The sequence below is a fragment of the Chiroxiphia lanceolata genome, chromosome 3 (genome assembly GCF_009829145.1).
Source record: "Chiroxiphia lanceolata isolate bChiLan1 chromosome 3, bChiLan1.pri, whole genome shotgun sequence".
In the NCBI taxonomy this organism is placed as follows: Eukaryota; Metazoa; Chordata; class Aves; order Passeriformes; family Pipridae; genus Chiroxiphia; species Chiroxiphia lanceolata.
In genome coordinates this window covers 9,237,946-9,255,067 of record NC_045639.1, presented here as the reverse complement: position 1 = coordinate 9,255,067, position 17,122 = coordinate 9,237,946, and the positions used below count along the sequence as shown (strand labels likewise).

General features: G+C 38.3%; 1 protein-coding gene across 6 annotated transcripts in view; it reads right to left on the bottom strand.

Moving 5' to 3' along the window:
• Window positions 1-17,122, bottom strand: part of MAP4K3 (mitogen-activated protein kinase kinase kinase kinase 3) — a 76,451-nt gene that overhangs the window by 36,279 nt on the left and 23,050 nt on the right. For 4 of the 6 annotated variants that reach the window (XM_032681527.1, XM_032681528.1, XM_032681529.1 and 1 more), the window contains 8 exons: window positions 16,789-16,861; window positions 14,287-14,418; window positions 13,134-13,196; window positions 12,971-13,052; window positions 12,719-12,829; window positions 7,248-7,323; window positions 6,177-6,235; window positions 3,520-3,582 (listed from right to left, as the gene is read on the bottom strand). In XM_032681527.1, coding sequence (XP_032537418.1) covers window positions 3,520-3,582; window positions 6,177-6,235; window positions 7,248-7,323; window positions 12,719-12,829; window positions 12,971-13,052; window positions 13,134-13,196; window positions 14,287-14,418; window positions 16,789-16,861 — 659 coding nt within the window. The remainder of the gene's footprint in view (window positions 1-3,519; window positions 3,583-6,176; window positions 6,236-7,247; window positions 7,324-12,718; window positions 12,830-12,970; window positions 13,053-13,133; window positions 13,197-14,286; window positions 14,419-16,788; window positions 16,862-17,122) is intronic. The other 2 variants (XM_032681530.1, XM_032681531.1) reach the window with 1 other exon arrangement.

Genomic DNA, 17,122 nt, shown 5'->3' with positions numbered 1-17,122 from the left:
CCGGAGGAGTACACAACAAAACATCCTGGGGTTTAATGCAGACAACTGAAAAGTCCTGGAACTAGGACAGATCCACCACAGATACAAGAAGAGGCTGAGGACAAGCTGGCTAGGGGCAGGAAGGGCCACTGAACTGAAAAGCATTTGGTAGTCCCAGCAGCCAAGGAGGGAACTACACATGAGCAGCACACATTTGTGGTACATGTGGCCAACCACAGCGAAGTCAGAGGGCCCAAAGTAATCTCTGAATCTAGCTTGGAAGCTGCCCCTATTTTAGGCAGGAGTAAGCTAGAGATCACCAGGGGTTCCCTCCCACCTCATCTTTTTTGGGGGATTCTCTGATGGTTTTTCTAACTTAACAAGATGTGCAGCTCAGTCTACTCATATGAACCGGAATTATTTTTCAGCTCACTACGAATGGGAAGAAAAAGGTTTTGCCACAGTATTTCACTGCAGACCAGGATAGCCTAAATGAAAATATTTGCATTTGATCAATGTGACCTTCTCTTTTGTTTCTCAGAATTGGGTCTTTTGGGACCAGAGGCCAAATTCTCATATAGATTCCCCTTGACAGACTCCAACAACGGTAAGTACAGCATGTCACCTCCAAGAAGCGGAGGCAATTACACACACAGCAACAGATCTGCAGAAGCTGGGTTTAACAGCCCTAACTCCCAGCTTCTCTCTACCCCATGCACCTCCCTCCAGCATACTGACACAGCCGTTTGCAGGGAATCCAACGGGCAACTGATCTAGTGAAAAAAAATCTGCTTAATTATAGCAACAACATTTCAAATCACAGAAATCCAGTCCTACTATGCCAACTCACGTAGATTCCTGAGACTGCCACTGTGGTGGCTGCTGCAGTACAAGATGAACAGCCATACATTTAGTTAGCTATTGGGTTTCTGGTACTTTTCCCAGGATCAATAACATAAAAAACTTAAAAAATGTCCTAGAATAAAGGAGTATATATTTTTAGAGATGACTGAATTTAAATCATTTCCTGAGCTCACTGCAAATGCAATGCTCAGCTCTCCTACTTATTTAAGCCTGTATCCAAACAATTGCTTTTAAAATACACAGAAAACAGTGAAAAGGTCTACCTTATGTAAAGTCTAATATGCACATAAGACAAAGATGACAAAACAGGAACATGAAGAACTCTAAATGACAGGAAGTAGCATGTGCAAGAAAATCTCAAATGATGGAAGGTACCCAAGTAACGTCCTGAGAAACTTGTTATCTAGTTGCAGAAAAATGAAAAAATATCTATCCTGAAAGACAGAACAGCCTTGTACCTACAGCAAAACAGTCTGTTATATAGTTAGCTATGAATCAAAAGGGTATATTTGTAGAAAGTCAAAGAGAAGTACTATCTTGTCCTTTCTGTTTGCAATTTGCATTAAGGGACCCTGGGGTTTGGACATGGAATTTTCCCTGCAAACGAGACCTTTACTGAATTTCTCCATTCTTCTGGCAAGATCCTCGTTACTATTTCAGAACTGCACAGGGGAAAGAAGGGGGAGAAGAAAAAGAGAGGAATGATTTTTAAGGGTAACCACATCATAGGCATCAAAGGTTTGAAAGCTAATGTGCACAGTGACTGCATAAACTGCCATATGACCACTCCAGCTGTGCAAAATGCTAGGTGATAGGTAAAAATACTGACAGTCACTCCTCAAATTTGTTTTCCACCTCAACTGTATGTAGTCCAAAGTATGCCTTGATTTATGATAATTATTTTTTTTTTTTTAGGATTTTAGAGACAGATAGCCCTGCAAAGGAGTTACTGTTCATAAGGTATTTTATAAAACCAGCATGGGAAAGAGCCCCAACAGTAGTAGGTGATATATTATGCTTATGAAAAAAGTATGATTTTTCCTCTTGATGACATTTTAAAAATCCACACATCATTTCACAACAAACAGATCTGAAAGCAACACTGTCAGAGCAGGAGTGGGGAGTTGGGGAAGGAGAGAGAGAGAAAGATAATGTCTGATTAGTGTGTCCTGGTCCATAACAGAAGAATGAACCAACTGGCACTTACTTCCTCTAAGGATTAGGTCTTACTGGAAGAATCTCACAAATAGGGGATGCATTTACCACTAACTCAGAATTCTCCTCTTTGATTCACAATGAACACAGGAGGTGTGAAGAAAGCAGTGAAACACAAAGTGCTGTCGAATTACTTTAAAAACCCTCTCACAACTGTGACAACAACAGTACTTTTCAAGTGTCATCACGGTTATAATTTTTGAAGAGTATTCTGAACAGCATGGGGTAAAAGGAGGATGAGAAATGACAGTCCAGTTAGGAGACACATTCTCATTCAACTCTTAGACCCCCAGATACTAAGACAGCAAGATATGAAACAACACAAAGTAACCTTAAACAGACAGATTTTAAAAAGTGTTAAACCAGAAAGAAAACCAGAAGCAAACCAAACTGAAAAACCAAAACCACACTTCCAAAACCAGAGGAACTGCACAGGATGGAGGTGTTGCCACCAGGTAGAGAAATCTACGCTACTGATCTCAAAACAGTTTGCGAAACATTCTTATAATGAAGCAACACAGACATTTCCTTCTAAGAAAGAGGAAGACAGTCTAAGCTTTCAGTAATAATGTTTTTGGCAGATTCAAGTTATACTAAGCCAACTGAAGTCAAAACAAACAAAAAAAAATGCAAGGACAAAGCCACTACATAAAAAAGACATTCCCAAACACCCCAGTTTTCCATTTTCCTCTCAGTGCACTTATATTAACATCTCACAAATCTCAGGTTAGCAGAGTAATGCTCTTCATTTAGCACAGAATGTTTCTTTCTTTTTTTCAACAGAATATGAAGACACCCAAGACTTAAATCCATTACTCATCTAACTACACAAAGAGCAGAGAAGTAAGAAAACTCACTTCCTAGAGTAATTGCTACACTGCAATGCCAACAACTAAATTTTTTAGCAGTGCAACAGGAGAAAATTCAGAAAATGTATCAGACTATAATCAATGCCAAATGCTATTGAAAACAGTTATGATCACACTTTCTGTTATTTCTATTAAGTGTACATTCATTCTGTAACATAATTACCATCTGGAGAATTCAGAGACTTACACTTATTTAACTTTAGTCTTTTATGAGGCCATTTAAAGGAACTACCAGACAAAAATACAAAGAGTATGTTTCTTCTATCTTCAGTCACCTTCCAAAAAATTAACAAGTTATGCATAGTAAGGCAGTTAAAGAAACTAGAATGAATGTAAAATACTGAGTCCCTTCTATAAAAGTGATTCAACTAAACATGAATACATAGAAAAACAAATACTGTCAATGCTGCACATACTAAGTTAAGAATTTCTTTCTATGTTATAGAAATACACATATAGACTAATTCTTATATTGAATGGCTTTTAAACAGATGAAAACACCAGTACAACAACAGGACAAAACACAAGTTTCGAAAAAGGAAAATTAGGACAAAACTAACACTGACAAAGAAAGGCATAAGATGAAAAATACCAGGTTAGATCTTGCAGTGTAGTATACTTCTTCTGAATTGTCCAAAAAATCGCTACTGTCAGGCTGTTCATTAGATAGAGATCAAGAAACTCAAATTATTTATATTGTGACTGAAAGCCAGGTATACATAAATGTAAATTTTCTTGCTAAAAAAAAAAAAGAGATATTGTTAGTTGAAATTCAAACCATGTTAAGACAGTTCTCAGGATGGGGGTAAAACATAGCTAGGGATATGGTCACATTACCAAACACTACTGAATCACACCAAAATGATGAATTATTTATTGTTCATCACCTGAGCTGTGGTAATGTGTGACAGACTGTCCCAGTAAGAGGCAAGTACAGCCAGTTCAACATCTCAGTGCACCAATGACAATAACTCCTCATGCTGCAGTGGTCCAGTCCTTTGTGCACTCATACCCACAAGTAAGTGAGTGTAAGTCTAAGCACGCTTTAGTGAGACAGAAGCAAAAGCATCAGAACTGCTTCAGTGAAAATGGATCCATGCTGTTACTGCTGGAGGAAGAGACAGGCATCTCTTGCTCCCACTTCCATTTCAAAGATTCGCTCCCAGTGTGTAGATTGTTACAAACTTCTCCCATAGACTGGTTTGTGCTGAGGCTCTTTGCAAAAGGCTCTTGTTTGCAACTGATATGCCAATTTAAATTGTCCACTGGTTCTATAGCTAATCCATACCTGTATGTTTTTTCTTTGGTCTCTGGACCCAAAATCATTATTTTTAAAATCATAGTTCTGTTTTATCTGGAAAGAACATATCAGGTCTGCATGCTTCACATTCTGATATAAGCCATAGAGGAGTTAATTTTCCTCTTCAGAAAGATCCAAACAGTTATAGATAGGGAGATCAGATGAGTTCTTTGGACAGGTTTCAAATATGCAATGTCTGACCAGAACAGACAATATGAAGATATTTTCTTATCAACAGAATTAATTTGGACTGTTCACGTCCCTCCTCCGAGAGCTTCTGAGATTCCAAAGTGCGAAGGTCCTGATTGCTAACACACAATGTAGGAAAAGGCTCGATTCCTCCCTTCCAACAACAGCCAAAAAAGTGCTGTGAAAAACTGCTTTAATCCCTGCAGAAAATCTCTCTCCACAGTTTAGCAACTCAGGTTCCAAAGGTGCAGTAAAAACACCACTGCCCCATGGAGTTGTCCAACAACTGGTTTATATAGTCAGTGACTGATAAAAAGAAAGAAATAGGAAAAGTATTTTCAAAACTTCAGCTGCTCCACTAACACCTTTTTGCAATTATGATTCTATGTGTGTGTATGTGTGCTCTTAATGAGCAAAAGCATTGTAATTTGAACTATACATTGCTACCAATTGTATTTTCTTTACAATCCAGAGCATGTAACAGGACAGGACAACTTGGAATCAGTTCAAAAATAATTTTGAGTTAGCTGGTAAGCTTACAGTAGAAGCCCTGACTGCATTATCATATTTAATAAAATATAATAAAAATATTAAAAAAATAATAAAAAGCCTTACATGAACAGGGCTCCTAAATGATGCTGTTACGCAGTTATGTCAAGGTCTAAATAACACGTCTGAAATACTTGTTTAAATCCTACATGTGATTTGGTAAGCTATTCTCCATCTCAAACAGGCACCAGAAACTGCAGGCTACCTGTCCAGCCAGTTCTGAGGACGAGCAAGATTATATACAACCTCATACACCCAGAGCCAGCTGACCCACTACCAGAGGGCAAAGCACTGGGAAGGAGATTTTAGTACAACTACAGATCACCACAAGGAAATCTGTGTCAGAAATCTGACTCACACGTGGTTTGTAGACTACACAAGTACATTCCTAGGTACACACCATTCCCAAAACCAACTCGAGGAAAACCAGTGTTCCTCCCACCTATGTACTAAGTCAACTTTTTCACCTTAACACCTGCCTTAGAAAAACAAAGAGAACACAAAAGTCTGCAGTGAAGAAGCAAACTTTTTATCTTTTTATCCAGGAACGTGAAGAAGCTGCCCAAAGTGCACAAATGAGGAAAGCAACAGTCTCCACAGAAGAGAGGAATCTGCTGCAATTGTGTGTGTGTGACAGCACTGACACCTTTTCCCTTACAGCTTGAATTCTCACACCCCTTATATCGATGGGTCCACAGGAAGAAGACATTGGCAATACACCTTCACAGAATACATCCACTGCCTGACTCAGCATGGCTCAGGTGTGATGCAGGGCCACAGAAGATTGTTCACACGGGAAATTCTTTTAAAATGCACCATATCTCTCCCCTAATTCTATTCAATTCTACTATTTCCACTGTCAATACAAGAACAACGGAGAGCAAAAGTTGAGTACGCACAGTAATTCTACAATTAAAAAAAATAACCCCATAAATAAATGGAATAATATCCTGGACAATGAGGTATAAGGGATAAAAGAAACCTACAAGACAAAGTGCTGCTGCTTAGCTCATACATCACATCCAGCAGAGCCCACAAACAAGGAGTTTTGCTGCATATAGTGTAATGGCACCAAAGAAACATTATGTTACAATTTGTCAGTAAAATCACTAACAAGTTTAGTAGTGCTAAGGAAGCACGCTACACATCTCCTGCACAGATATTTGCAGGGGATAATGGGCAGAGCATAGCACATGCTGCTTGTTACTCACAAATTCATGATGTGGCTCTGTCTCTTTCCTCAAAGGTGGATCAAACTTTACTTGACCAACTAAAGAGGAAAAAAGGAAAACAAGAATTTAAGTTGGACTGTGGTTACACAAAATTTAGCTCCCAAGGTTAACAAAAAGAGAAAAATTTAGTTTAATAAGTGTATCATATCCCCACTGATGGAAACTTCTGACACATGGGCATAGCCAATTTGTGTCTGCTAGAAACTAATGGGCACAGAAAGTCCTCTTTTATCACAAAGGCAGCACAATCACCATTTGCGTCACCTACTCATTATAGGGAACAGGAAAACCATTCAGCAAATACGGCAGCGAAGTATCTTCTGTAGAGGTGCAATACAGCTGTAATTTATAGAAAAAGCACATCCATGGTGTGAATTCACTACTGAATCTATTCTGTTGGGAGACTCACTAGCACTAAAGAGTGCTGAATGAAGTTTGGAGCAAACTAATCACATTTTCTAGGACACCAGTTTAGCAGAACCTCTTTAACACTTCTCCCCTTAACTTCAGCTTAAGAAAAGACAGCTAAAGCTCTAAGCATTGCTCTGATTTAATTCAAACAAAAGAATTACTGCAATTTGGGGGATGAAGTCTGTTTTTAACAGCCAGTGATCAACCTCCTCCCTTCCTGATCTCTATGTGACTGTTTCAATTCAAAAGCGAAACAAAGATAATTAAGGAAAGAAAAAATATTCCTTTGCCATTCTGTTACCCAGTTGAATCTGGCTTTGGCCTGAATATCCTGGCTGGAGTGGCATACAAAGCTATATCAATCAGCTGTCAAAAGAGCTCAGGGTGTGTCCTGTTCAATTAAGATGAAGCAAGAGTGAGCCTTGCAGAAGTGCTGACAAAGGGTGTAGCCAAATATTTTACACTATTTCTTTCGCATAGTCATCTAGAATCTGTACACTTAAGCGAAATATCATGTTTTTATTCACCTATACATCATTAAAAATGTTTCTATGTATATCAGATACCCAAAATACCAGTTGAAATAGTAACGATGATTATTTTAAGAATACTTCATATTGTCATATCACATATGCTTACAGTTTATTTCAGAGCGTGTCTTTTCTTCTCTTCCATTTCTACTTGTTGAATGAATTCTGTGAGGCACTACAAGAGGCTAGAAGTAAAAAATAAAATATTTCAGTACCAAAATATGCTCACTTGAAAACCAGTATTGTCTGACAGTTTTTAGCAAGTTTCTTTAGCATAGTATCAAAAAAGGAAGGAAAGAAATCAAGTGAAAGCTAAATATAAAGACTGCATGCAATTTTTTATACTTAAGGTTAGAATTATTTAGAGACATTTCAACTGCTGACTGTCTTCAAGATAAGAGTTTTTAGAACATCAGATTTGAGCAAATATAAAGATAATGCTGGCCAGCATTTGTCTTTGTTCATATAGCGTTTCCTTTTTTCACCATTCAGCTTAAGGTAGTGGTAGTTTTTAAAAGAAGCAGTAAGATTAAATCTGACTCAGTGGAAGCATTTCATTCCTAAACTAAACTGATTCCTAAAAAGTCATCAGTTAGGTTCTTTAAGTAATGAGAAATTTGCCTGAGGTTTTCAAAGCTGAGTAGAAAGGTGTATTCCTGGTACTCTTCTCATGCTGTGTGGCAAGAGAGAAAGCATAATTCCTACATATTCACCTTCATATTTATATTCTACTTCTATTTTTTCCCTGAATTTCCATTTACTTCTCTACAGGATGAAGTATTCTGAACTTTTAAGACTTAGCTTTTTTTTTTTTGCTCATTGGATTTTCTCTCTGCTTTCTACAAGCACTGCTGCAGGTTCTCTTAGAAACGATAATTTAAGGTTTCTTAACAAGAGTACAAGATCAGCTGACAGCTGTATTGTTCTAGTTTTGGCCAGGACCCAGGGGTTATTCTGCACCACCTCATGTCATTTCCAGGGGTAGGGGGAAAGAGCTCTCTGGCTTCTGAGAAGAAAGGTGTGGCTTCCAGTCAAAAAACATGGCAGCACTGTTGGCTATTGTTCATTGTTTGGGGGTCCGCAGTGAACATTCTTGTATGTGAATCACCCTATCTTTGTACACTTCTGTTATTAATATTGTTGCTGTTACTGTCCATTTTCTTATTTCATTGCTGTTTCCAGTAAATTTTTCTTATCTCAGCTTGTAATCTCAAACTTTTGTGCCTCTAATTCTCAACTCCCTCCCATGGGAGCAGGAAGGGGGAGCAAGCAAGTGGCATGTGGTTTGGGAGACTGTCAGTGGGGGGCAGTGAATTGGGGAGTACCATTCCTAAACCACAACACATATACAATCAGGTCCAAAATCAGCAACACAAATCCTAACATTATGCATTCATATGTCCTTTGTAATGAAATCTTACTTTTTAGAAAAAAAGTTATTTTTCCATGGTGTTAGCTCAAGTAATCTCTGAAAAGCGCATGGTCGCTCTGTTTCTGTGTTGAATATGTGGCAGCAAAACAATTTTTAATTAAATCAGTCTGATGCTATGATGTGCTGGTATGTTAGCTTTGCTTTGCTTCTATATACAATAATTATATTCTTCACAGGGCAACTTTTGACTACAAAGTGCTGACAGTTACAAAATGTCAACTGCTGTACTATCACAGAGAGTCACGAATAGCTCAGCAACTCTGTTTACCCCTCAAATACTATCTGAAAACTTCATCCATTTTCATCACATACTATTACCTTCCTTCCCATTAGGATCCAACACATATGTACATGGTGTTTCGCCTCCCATTTATGTTCACTTTGCTGTTCTTTGAAACAGGAAAGACTTGCAGGTTGTGGGTATGTATTTTCTCCCACATATCTCATCGGCAGTTTTTTGTTTCTCACAACTCATGTCAATCCTCTCCTTATACAGTTTTACTTTGTTTATTGTGCATTGCTTGGGGCTTAAAAAATGGTTTGCTGTAGCTCAGAATGCATTTCAAGGTTTCATCTAAGTGCTGAAAGGTTGCTTATTTATAATTTTTTATTAAGAGGCACTATGCAGTTGTGTATGATGTGTGTGCATCTGTAATGGCAGCAGAAGCTACAGGGGGGCTGGGAGTTATTTTTGCCTTTGCAGTGATATTCTGAGTCCTTGCATCCTGACACAGATGTCTGTGTTGCACAACAGACAGAGCCTGCCCTCATACCACCTTCTCCAGACCAGAGAATTACATGAAGGAGTCAAATCTTCATCGCTCAGTCACAAGGACTAAGTCCTCAAGTCACCTTGAAATACATACACTGACAACAAGCTGATATAAACAACCTGACATCTGAGCTGTGCAAGAGGACAAAGGAATGTAGGTTAACTTCCCGACTCAAAATCCTTTTGGTCACAATTTCCATTATGGTACCGATCTCAAAAGCAATCTTAACCCCAAAACTTAGACTGTACTAAGCATAAGGCATGAGTACTTTCCTCTCTAATATCACATCCATCATGAGAATCACTGTCACAGAAATGTGATGAACAGGCAGGTGTCAACATCTTCAAAGGTTTATTCTTAAGGGAGTGAAAGCAGAGTTCCAACTGGAAATCCTGTCTATGACTGAAAGGGAAACTAAATGAAGAGCTCCCAGGGGTAGGGAATGTCTGTTTCAGATACTGTTGCCAAATAAATAACAACTGTATGAACAGAAGAACCTTTCTGATTATATCCAAAGAATGGCATGTTTTTTGTTTTGTTTTTACACATTAAACATTTCACCTCTGAGTTTAGAATGATTTAAAGATGTAGTATGGTATTCCTCAGAGGTGGTAAATTCACATCTTAATCTCTACTTCACCAACACAACCCTGCAGACTATCCAAGCAGCAACAGATTGTATCCCCATAAAAGCAGCACAGGCCAAGTGAAGAGCTTGCAGTACAGTGGGCAGCAGACTTGACTTCAAAGACCACCAACACACAGAAAAGCTCTCGAGCCTCCAAAAATGAAAAACGATTCACCAAAAAAAACCCCAAGACACTAACACCACCACCCCAAAAAATGCAAAACTCTAAACAAACTGGGGAGTAGGTCCGAGGCTCAAGATTCTCACCAATGTTTTCGAACTGTGTTACGTTGCACCTTGTTTTGTCACTTTTGACTTTTGATGGATGCATTCAGGGGATTGCCACAAGTACAGGACTGGTTAATCCCTAAATTCAGATGAACATCTCCAGCTGCCTCTGTGAGCAGGCAAGTTTTGGAGTAAGTTCAATTTTATAAAAAAGGAGCACATACACTTCTTATCCCATTCATTTTATTACAGGAAAGACCACAGTGCCAACAACTGCTTTGCCTGTGGCGAGGTTCTTTATCTGAAATACAAAACTTGCTCAAGATGCATTAGATAATTCATTACTACCTGCTTTATTCGCAGAGATGGGTCCCAGACTTACTTAATACAAAATAAAATGTTTTTCCAAGTGTCATATCAACCTCACTTTGCAGGAGCCTTAAATACCTTAGCAGAAAATTATCCAGCAACAAAGTAGGGGAGAAATGTCTCTTACATCTACGTAAGAGACATCATTCAGTGAAAATGATCCAGCAGCACAGGCAACAGCACAGGAGAGCTCAAGGCCACATAATGAACAATGATGGAGAAGTATCAGTGTGCATAACACAGAAGCCCACAAATGCAGCAGGAAACCATCAGCAATGTAAGATAAACAACAAATGAACTAGTATCTGAAAAATGCACAGCTAAAGACACACCAGTGGCGTGCTCGCCCTCCGTACTGCCAGCCAGTCCAACTTTTTTTAAGCGACAAAATTAGGTATTTTCTCTGACCACTGCTGGGAGGCTGTTTTCTCTTTGTTTTCTCCCCAGACAAGGCATAGCTTTTGCTCCTGATACCACACTCCATTATGGGATAACTGATAAGTAATATACTAGACAACAGAAGAGCCTTCTTAATGCTAAGTCAAAAGGGACATAAAAGTGTGAACATTATTTTGTAAGCTACAAGTAACTATCAATAAAATGTGTACTGAAGGGACTCATTACAAGAAGACGAGAGAGATTCTCCACCTGATCAGCCCAAAATGAAGGACAAGACTCTTACTGAAAAGATACACCTGTGACTCAGGGGAATGGTACACGGTTTCACTACAGTTTCCAGGAGAGCAGAGAAGACTCACAGATCTGAGCAGCTCATTCACAGGAAGCACACTACCTTTCTTCTTATGAGAGCTCATGAAAGTTTTGGTTTTCTGGTTTCCACAGAAATACCACTTTAACAGGCCTCCAAGCTCCTGCTCATCATTGAACAGAGAGGGAACTAAAGGACACACGATCCTTAGAACTTATGGTAAGGAGAAGATCCACATTGCTCAGTGCTGTTTTCATCAGGAATCAGACACCTTTCTCTTAACAGTGATGTGAAAGCCCAACCACACTAAGGGATTTTTTGTGTGTTTGACTTTCTTAAATATTTTTTATCAGAAAAATCTATTAAATTTGCTCCACTGTGTGCATTCGCTTTTAAATTTATTAACCATTATTCAACCATCATGCTTTCCTCTCCTCCTCTCTCATTTAGAAAATATGCACTGCACTCAACAACAGAAAAAATTATCTATTTCACTTTGGCTTCTTTCCACATTTTTTTATTTCAGCTTCTAAGAAAGACTTGGTGCATGTCAACTGGTCTTTGCTGTTCCAGAAAGTAAAAGTTAATTTTCAAATTTTACAAGTTAAATGAATCTATTAAAGTAGTTGCTTCTTTTAAGCTTCTTTTCCCTTGAAGGCATTTTTAGACTAGTTTACCAATTAAAAAACCAAAAGTATGTAATTACTGAATCAATGGCATTTGTGTTGAAAGGATCACATTTTTTCTTCCAAAAAAAAGCCATCAGTTAGGGAACAGTAAACATTTGGACAGTATTCACTAACATGCAGTAAAGTACAAGACAAGATGAAGTACCAGAATATGTTTTCTCTTATTTATTAAACACTTCAGTTTTGCACTGTTTATCGTCTTACATAAGCAGGCTTTTTCCCAGCTGTTAAAGCCACAAATCAGAAACTTTGCCTTTGACAAAACCACAAGTGAAATCAAATTTCAGAGTATTCTAAGATCAAAAAATATCATCTGCAAAAAAACCACACATCAAACCATTTGACAAAAACAACTACAGGATCATACTCTCCCCTACACAGGTATAAACTTATTTTTATGAAAATGCTTTCTTTGCAGATGAATGGAAACGTAACTCCACAAAGATACAGTAGAACACATGACAAAACTCAGGACTGGAGAAGCAGATCACATTTACTGTTGCAAAATTGTTGAAGAACAACAATGAACAAAATTTTAAAGTAGTTACACCTCTTTAAGGTTCTCTTCCCCAAGTATAATGACTTTTGTTAAGTGCCTGTACATGTGACACAGCAGCACAACCAAAAGCAAAAGCAACCTTTGAGACTATTCCCAGATAACAATGCATTCTGGGGCTCAATAAATCATAATAATTTAGTTTTGCTGGCAAACAAAAGCTTAATCTGATTCTATGATTAAAATATATTCCTACCTCAGGATCATCATCATCAAAATCATGGTAAGTGGAATGATCAGGATTATTCATTTTATCCAAAAGTTCAATGGCAAGACTTCGATTTAATGGCTGAGTAACAAATGGATGCTGAAAGACAGAAGGAAACGCACAGATTAAAATTCCAGCCACTCATATTAAGCATTACAATATATATTATATATATATAATAATATAATATATAAGTTATAATTTTATAACTTTAAAAAAATCCCATACATAAATTTATACCTGTAGCAACTTTTCAGCTGTAGGTCTCTTTTTAGGATTTTTTGTAAGTGCCATTTTCACAAAATGATGGAAACTATTTGACCTGTAAAATGAAGTGCTAAACATTAAAATCAATTGCCCAGTAAAGTACATTAATTATCTACTGAAACAGAAAAGTACTTACCATTTCATTTTGTCCTTTAATTTAGGAGGCTGGAAGTTGCTTTTCGTCATTAGAAAAAGTGCTCTGAAAAAGAAAACAACAGTATTTCTGTGGTTACATTGCAATATATATGAGATTACCTTGGTAGCCTCATCTCCTCGGATGGTAAGACTGACGGGGAGATAGACAACAGGTTAGCAAAGGCATATAGTGCTTTTGGAAGACTCCATAAAAGAGTTTGGCGTAATAAACACTTGAAGAAAAGCACCAAGATCAGTGTTTGCAGAGCCATAGTGCTGTCTACTCTCTTATATGGATCCGAATCATGGGTCATCTACCGCCACCACCTGCAACTCCTAGAACGCTTCCATCAGCGCTGCCTCCGTACAATCCTTAACATCCGCTGGTCAGATTATGTGACTAATACGTCTGTTCTAGAACAGGCAGCAGTTATGAGTAGTGAGGCCATGCTGCTGAGAACACAGCTGCGCTGGGCAGGGCACGTCTCAAGGATGAAGGACCACTGCCTCCCTAAGATCATGCTTTATGGTGAACTTGCCTCCGGCTGCCGCAAGAGAGGAGCCCCGAAGAAAAGATGCAAGGACTCCCTGAAACAACATCTCAGCCTTGGCCACACTGATCAACATAACTGGTCTACTCTGGCCTCCAATCAGGAGGCCTGGAGACACGCCATCTATAACGCTGCTGTTTCCTTTGAGAACGCCCGCAGGATCACTGTCGAGGAGAAAAGACAACGCAGAAAGAATTGTGTCTTGCAGAATACACCACCTAAGGAGTCTTTCTGCTGCCTTTTGCAATCGGATATGTCTGTCTCGCATTGGCCTCATTAACCACCGGCGCGCTTGTAACAAACGTGGATAGAGCCTTCCTAAATCTTCGTTCGCGAAGCCCAGCCATGATGGTGATGATGGTGAAATGAATTATTAAATATGTTATTTAGTTGGCAGTAAGAAGTCCCATCAGTTTAAGAGATACAACCAGGACAACATTACACATTTATGCACCAAAAAGAGTTGTTAGAATCTCTATTCTGTTCATTCAGAACACTTACAGCTCAAGGCCCTTGCAGCACATCCAAACACCACAAACCCCCTCACCAAATAGATTATTTAACAAGCTGTATTTACTCACCAAGATATAACCCCTTACTAACCTCATTGGATGTAGGTCAAACATTGGAGGTTGAAGTTCAGCAAGCTCTATAGCAGTTATTCCAACTGCCCACAGATCACAGAGTTGGTTATAGCCACCTTTTCTTTCTACTGCAGCAACTTCTGGTGCCATCCTAAACGATAAAAGATTTTTACGTAAACTTCTCTCCATAAATCAAACATTCTTCTCTACAGAGTAGTACTCTCTTCCCTAAAGCTCTCAATCTATAAGTTCACAGCATACACATGAGTCCGTATATACAGATACACTTAAGTGTGTGTGTAAAAACGTAATGTATACGTGAAGTTTTCCTCAATCATCTTCAAGTAACTAACAGGCAGTTTCTAAAATGGTCATTTAGGAGTAAGTGGATGAAATCAATCTGTCTCAGGACTTTTTTTGCAGGCACACAACAAAACACTACTCAACAACCAAAGAGTCTAAAGTATAATTATTCAACTACAATAATATCAAAATAATATCCAAATTCACACATGGCCCCAGAAAGTGATCAACTGGCTTTGAAGAGAAGAATTCTAACAAAAGAAAAAGTAATAAAATGTCAGCTTTCTTGTATCCTGAATGCATGAGACCCTGAAGACTCATTGTCACCTCTGTACAGAGCACTCCTTGCTTGTAAAGTCTGTCTCACTCATGTCAGGTCACCTCATTTAAGTTAACAAAGTGGTTTCACATTCTGAGGTGGCAAAAATTAACAAACACAACCAGCACATAAATAGGGATACCTAAAGGAAATGACTCACTAGGCATTGTCACATGTTTTGAACGGCCAATGTGAATTACAGATTTGATTGTCCTACGTAGTTCTATCAGCTGGTTAACATGTTAGTATTTTTTTACCTTTGAACTTTATCAGTCCAGATCACCTGAAAAGTAGCAGTAAATCTGGAGACATAACTCAATACATGTATGACAGATGAATGTCACTTAACAAGTGCTCCAGTAAATCAGCAAGCAGCATCTCAAATGATGCATTATTCAAGTACAGGCATCCTGTGGCCACAGCACCAAGCCTGAGAGTTCAAGAAGTGTTTGGACAATGCTCTCAGGCACATGGTGTGACTCTTGGGGATGCCCTGTGCAGACATAAGTGTTGGACTCGATGATCTTTGTGGGTCCCTTCCAACTCAGCATATTCTGCGTTTCTGTGATCCTTATCTGTAGATCTGAAAACATCAGCAGGTTTGGTGGCAGAATTTATTTCAAGTTTGCATACCTAAACTCTATTTAGATAAATTTCTTCCAGAGGTCATTAAAGATACCAATCACTCTAAATCAAAAAGGAGGGAGTTACCAAGGTAGAGGGGGAACATGGGTTAAACATGGCAAATAGGATGGTTACTAGCACTAAAGACAGTGCACAGCAGTTCACGTGTCCTGACACCTCTAACGATCACTGAAACCTTCACAATATTCTGTCTGCAGCTAAATTTTCTTCTCTACAATCTCAAAAATTTTGCTTCGCTTCTGCTCTCAAATCTCTGAGAAGCTTGGCAAAGAACAACGGATGCTTTTCATCAGCATTTAACACATGTAATGCTTTCAAAGTTATTATTTAAGGTTGTTTGAGAAGCGTGGCACAATTTGAAAGTTACAGTCTCTCATCCAGATGTCTTGGGAAAGAGTCACAAACCAAATCACACAATCATGACTGATGGGTATTCGTGTCATTCTGAAAGGGAAGTGAACTTGGTGTGACTTACATTGCAGAAGAATGCTAAAAATACTATGCTTGATTATCTCAAGTCAATACTTGAATGTAGCATTTTTTTCATTATGTGCATTTTTGTCTTGTAGCTACTATGCTGTCAGACTACAGAATTTTTAATGTCTGTCTGGGAAACGTACAACAAAAGTGCTGTTTTAGACTGAAGAATGTGTCTCATTTACTTCAATGTGAAAGGGAACAACCACTTCCAGAGTGAAGAGGATAAAATGAAAGGCTAAACTTCAGGTAAGATAAATTATACAAACTAGTTTAATGTGGGAAGAAGTACAGATAAACAGAAATGTATCACAGAATTCAATCAGTTTAAGCAAATAAGGGGAAAAATGGCTCAGAGGAACAGTTCAAAAGTGGCAAAAGAATCTGTGGATTTGTGCAGACGAACAAATGAAGCTCATTATCAACTGAAAAGTTGCAGAAAAGCTGTATCTAGGCTGGAGGGAAAGCAACATAAAACATCAAAATGGAAAATCAAGGAAAAAATATTTAAGATCAAAGTTAAAATTGCGGATAGTTTTTAAGTTTTACTAAATTAAGATAAATTAATCAGTGATGAGGGCAGTACACAGCCTTTCAATTTTTCAAAGAATTACAGCATTTTCTCCGATACTCCGCTAATTCAGGATTTGGCATAAGTAACACAGAAAGTCTGACACAGCCTTTAGTGATCAGTCTACCCAGGAAGTGTCAGAGCATGCTTTTCAACACTATTATATTTGTTACTGTTATATTAATGGCCAAGTAAAACACAGTTACCAATACGGGGTGCCAATGAATGATTTCCTTTTGGCAATTGTAGCTGTTATCTGTGCAGATACTCCAAAATCAGCTATTAAAAAAAGGTAAAAACAAAATAACAATTAACAACTGATTCGATATAATTAATTGATAATGAACACAAGTTTGGCTTCTCCACGGTAAGAGGTTATTAAGTATACTGGAAATATTTAACAAAAAATAAATAACAAAAGCAAATAATGGAAACTTGGTGTATCTCAGATACCATCAGTCAGTTCCCCTCAGTCACTTGCCAAACATGCACACAAACATGTCCCTCATCCACACACGGAAGAACAGGCTAACACAAAAG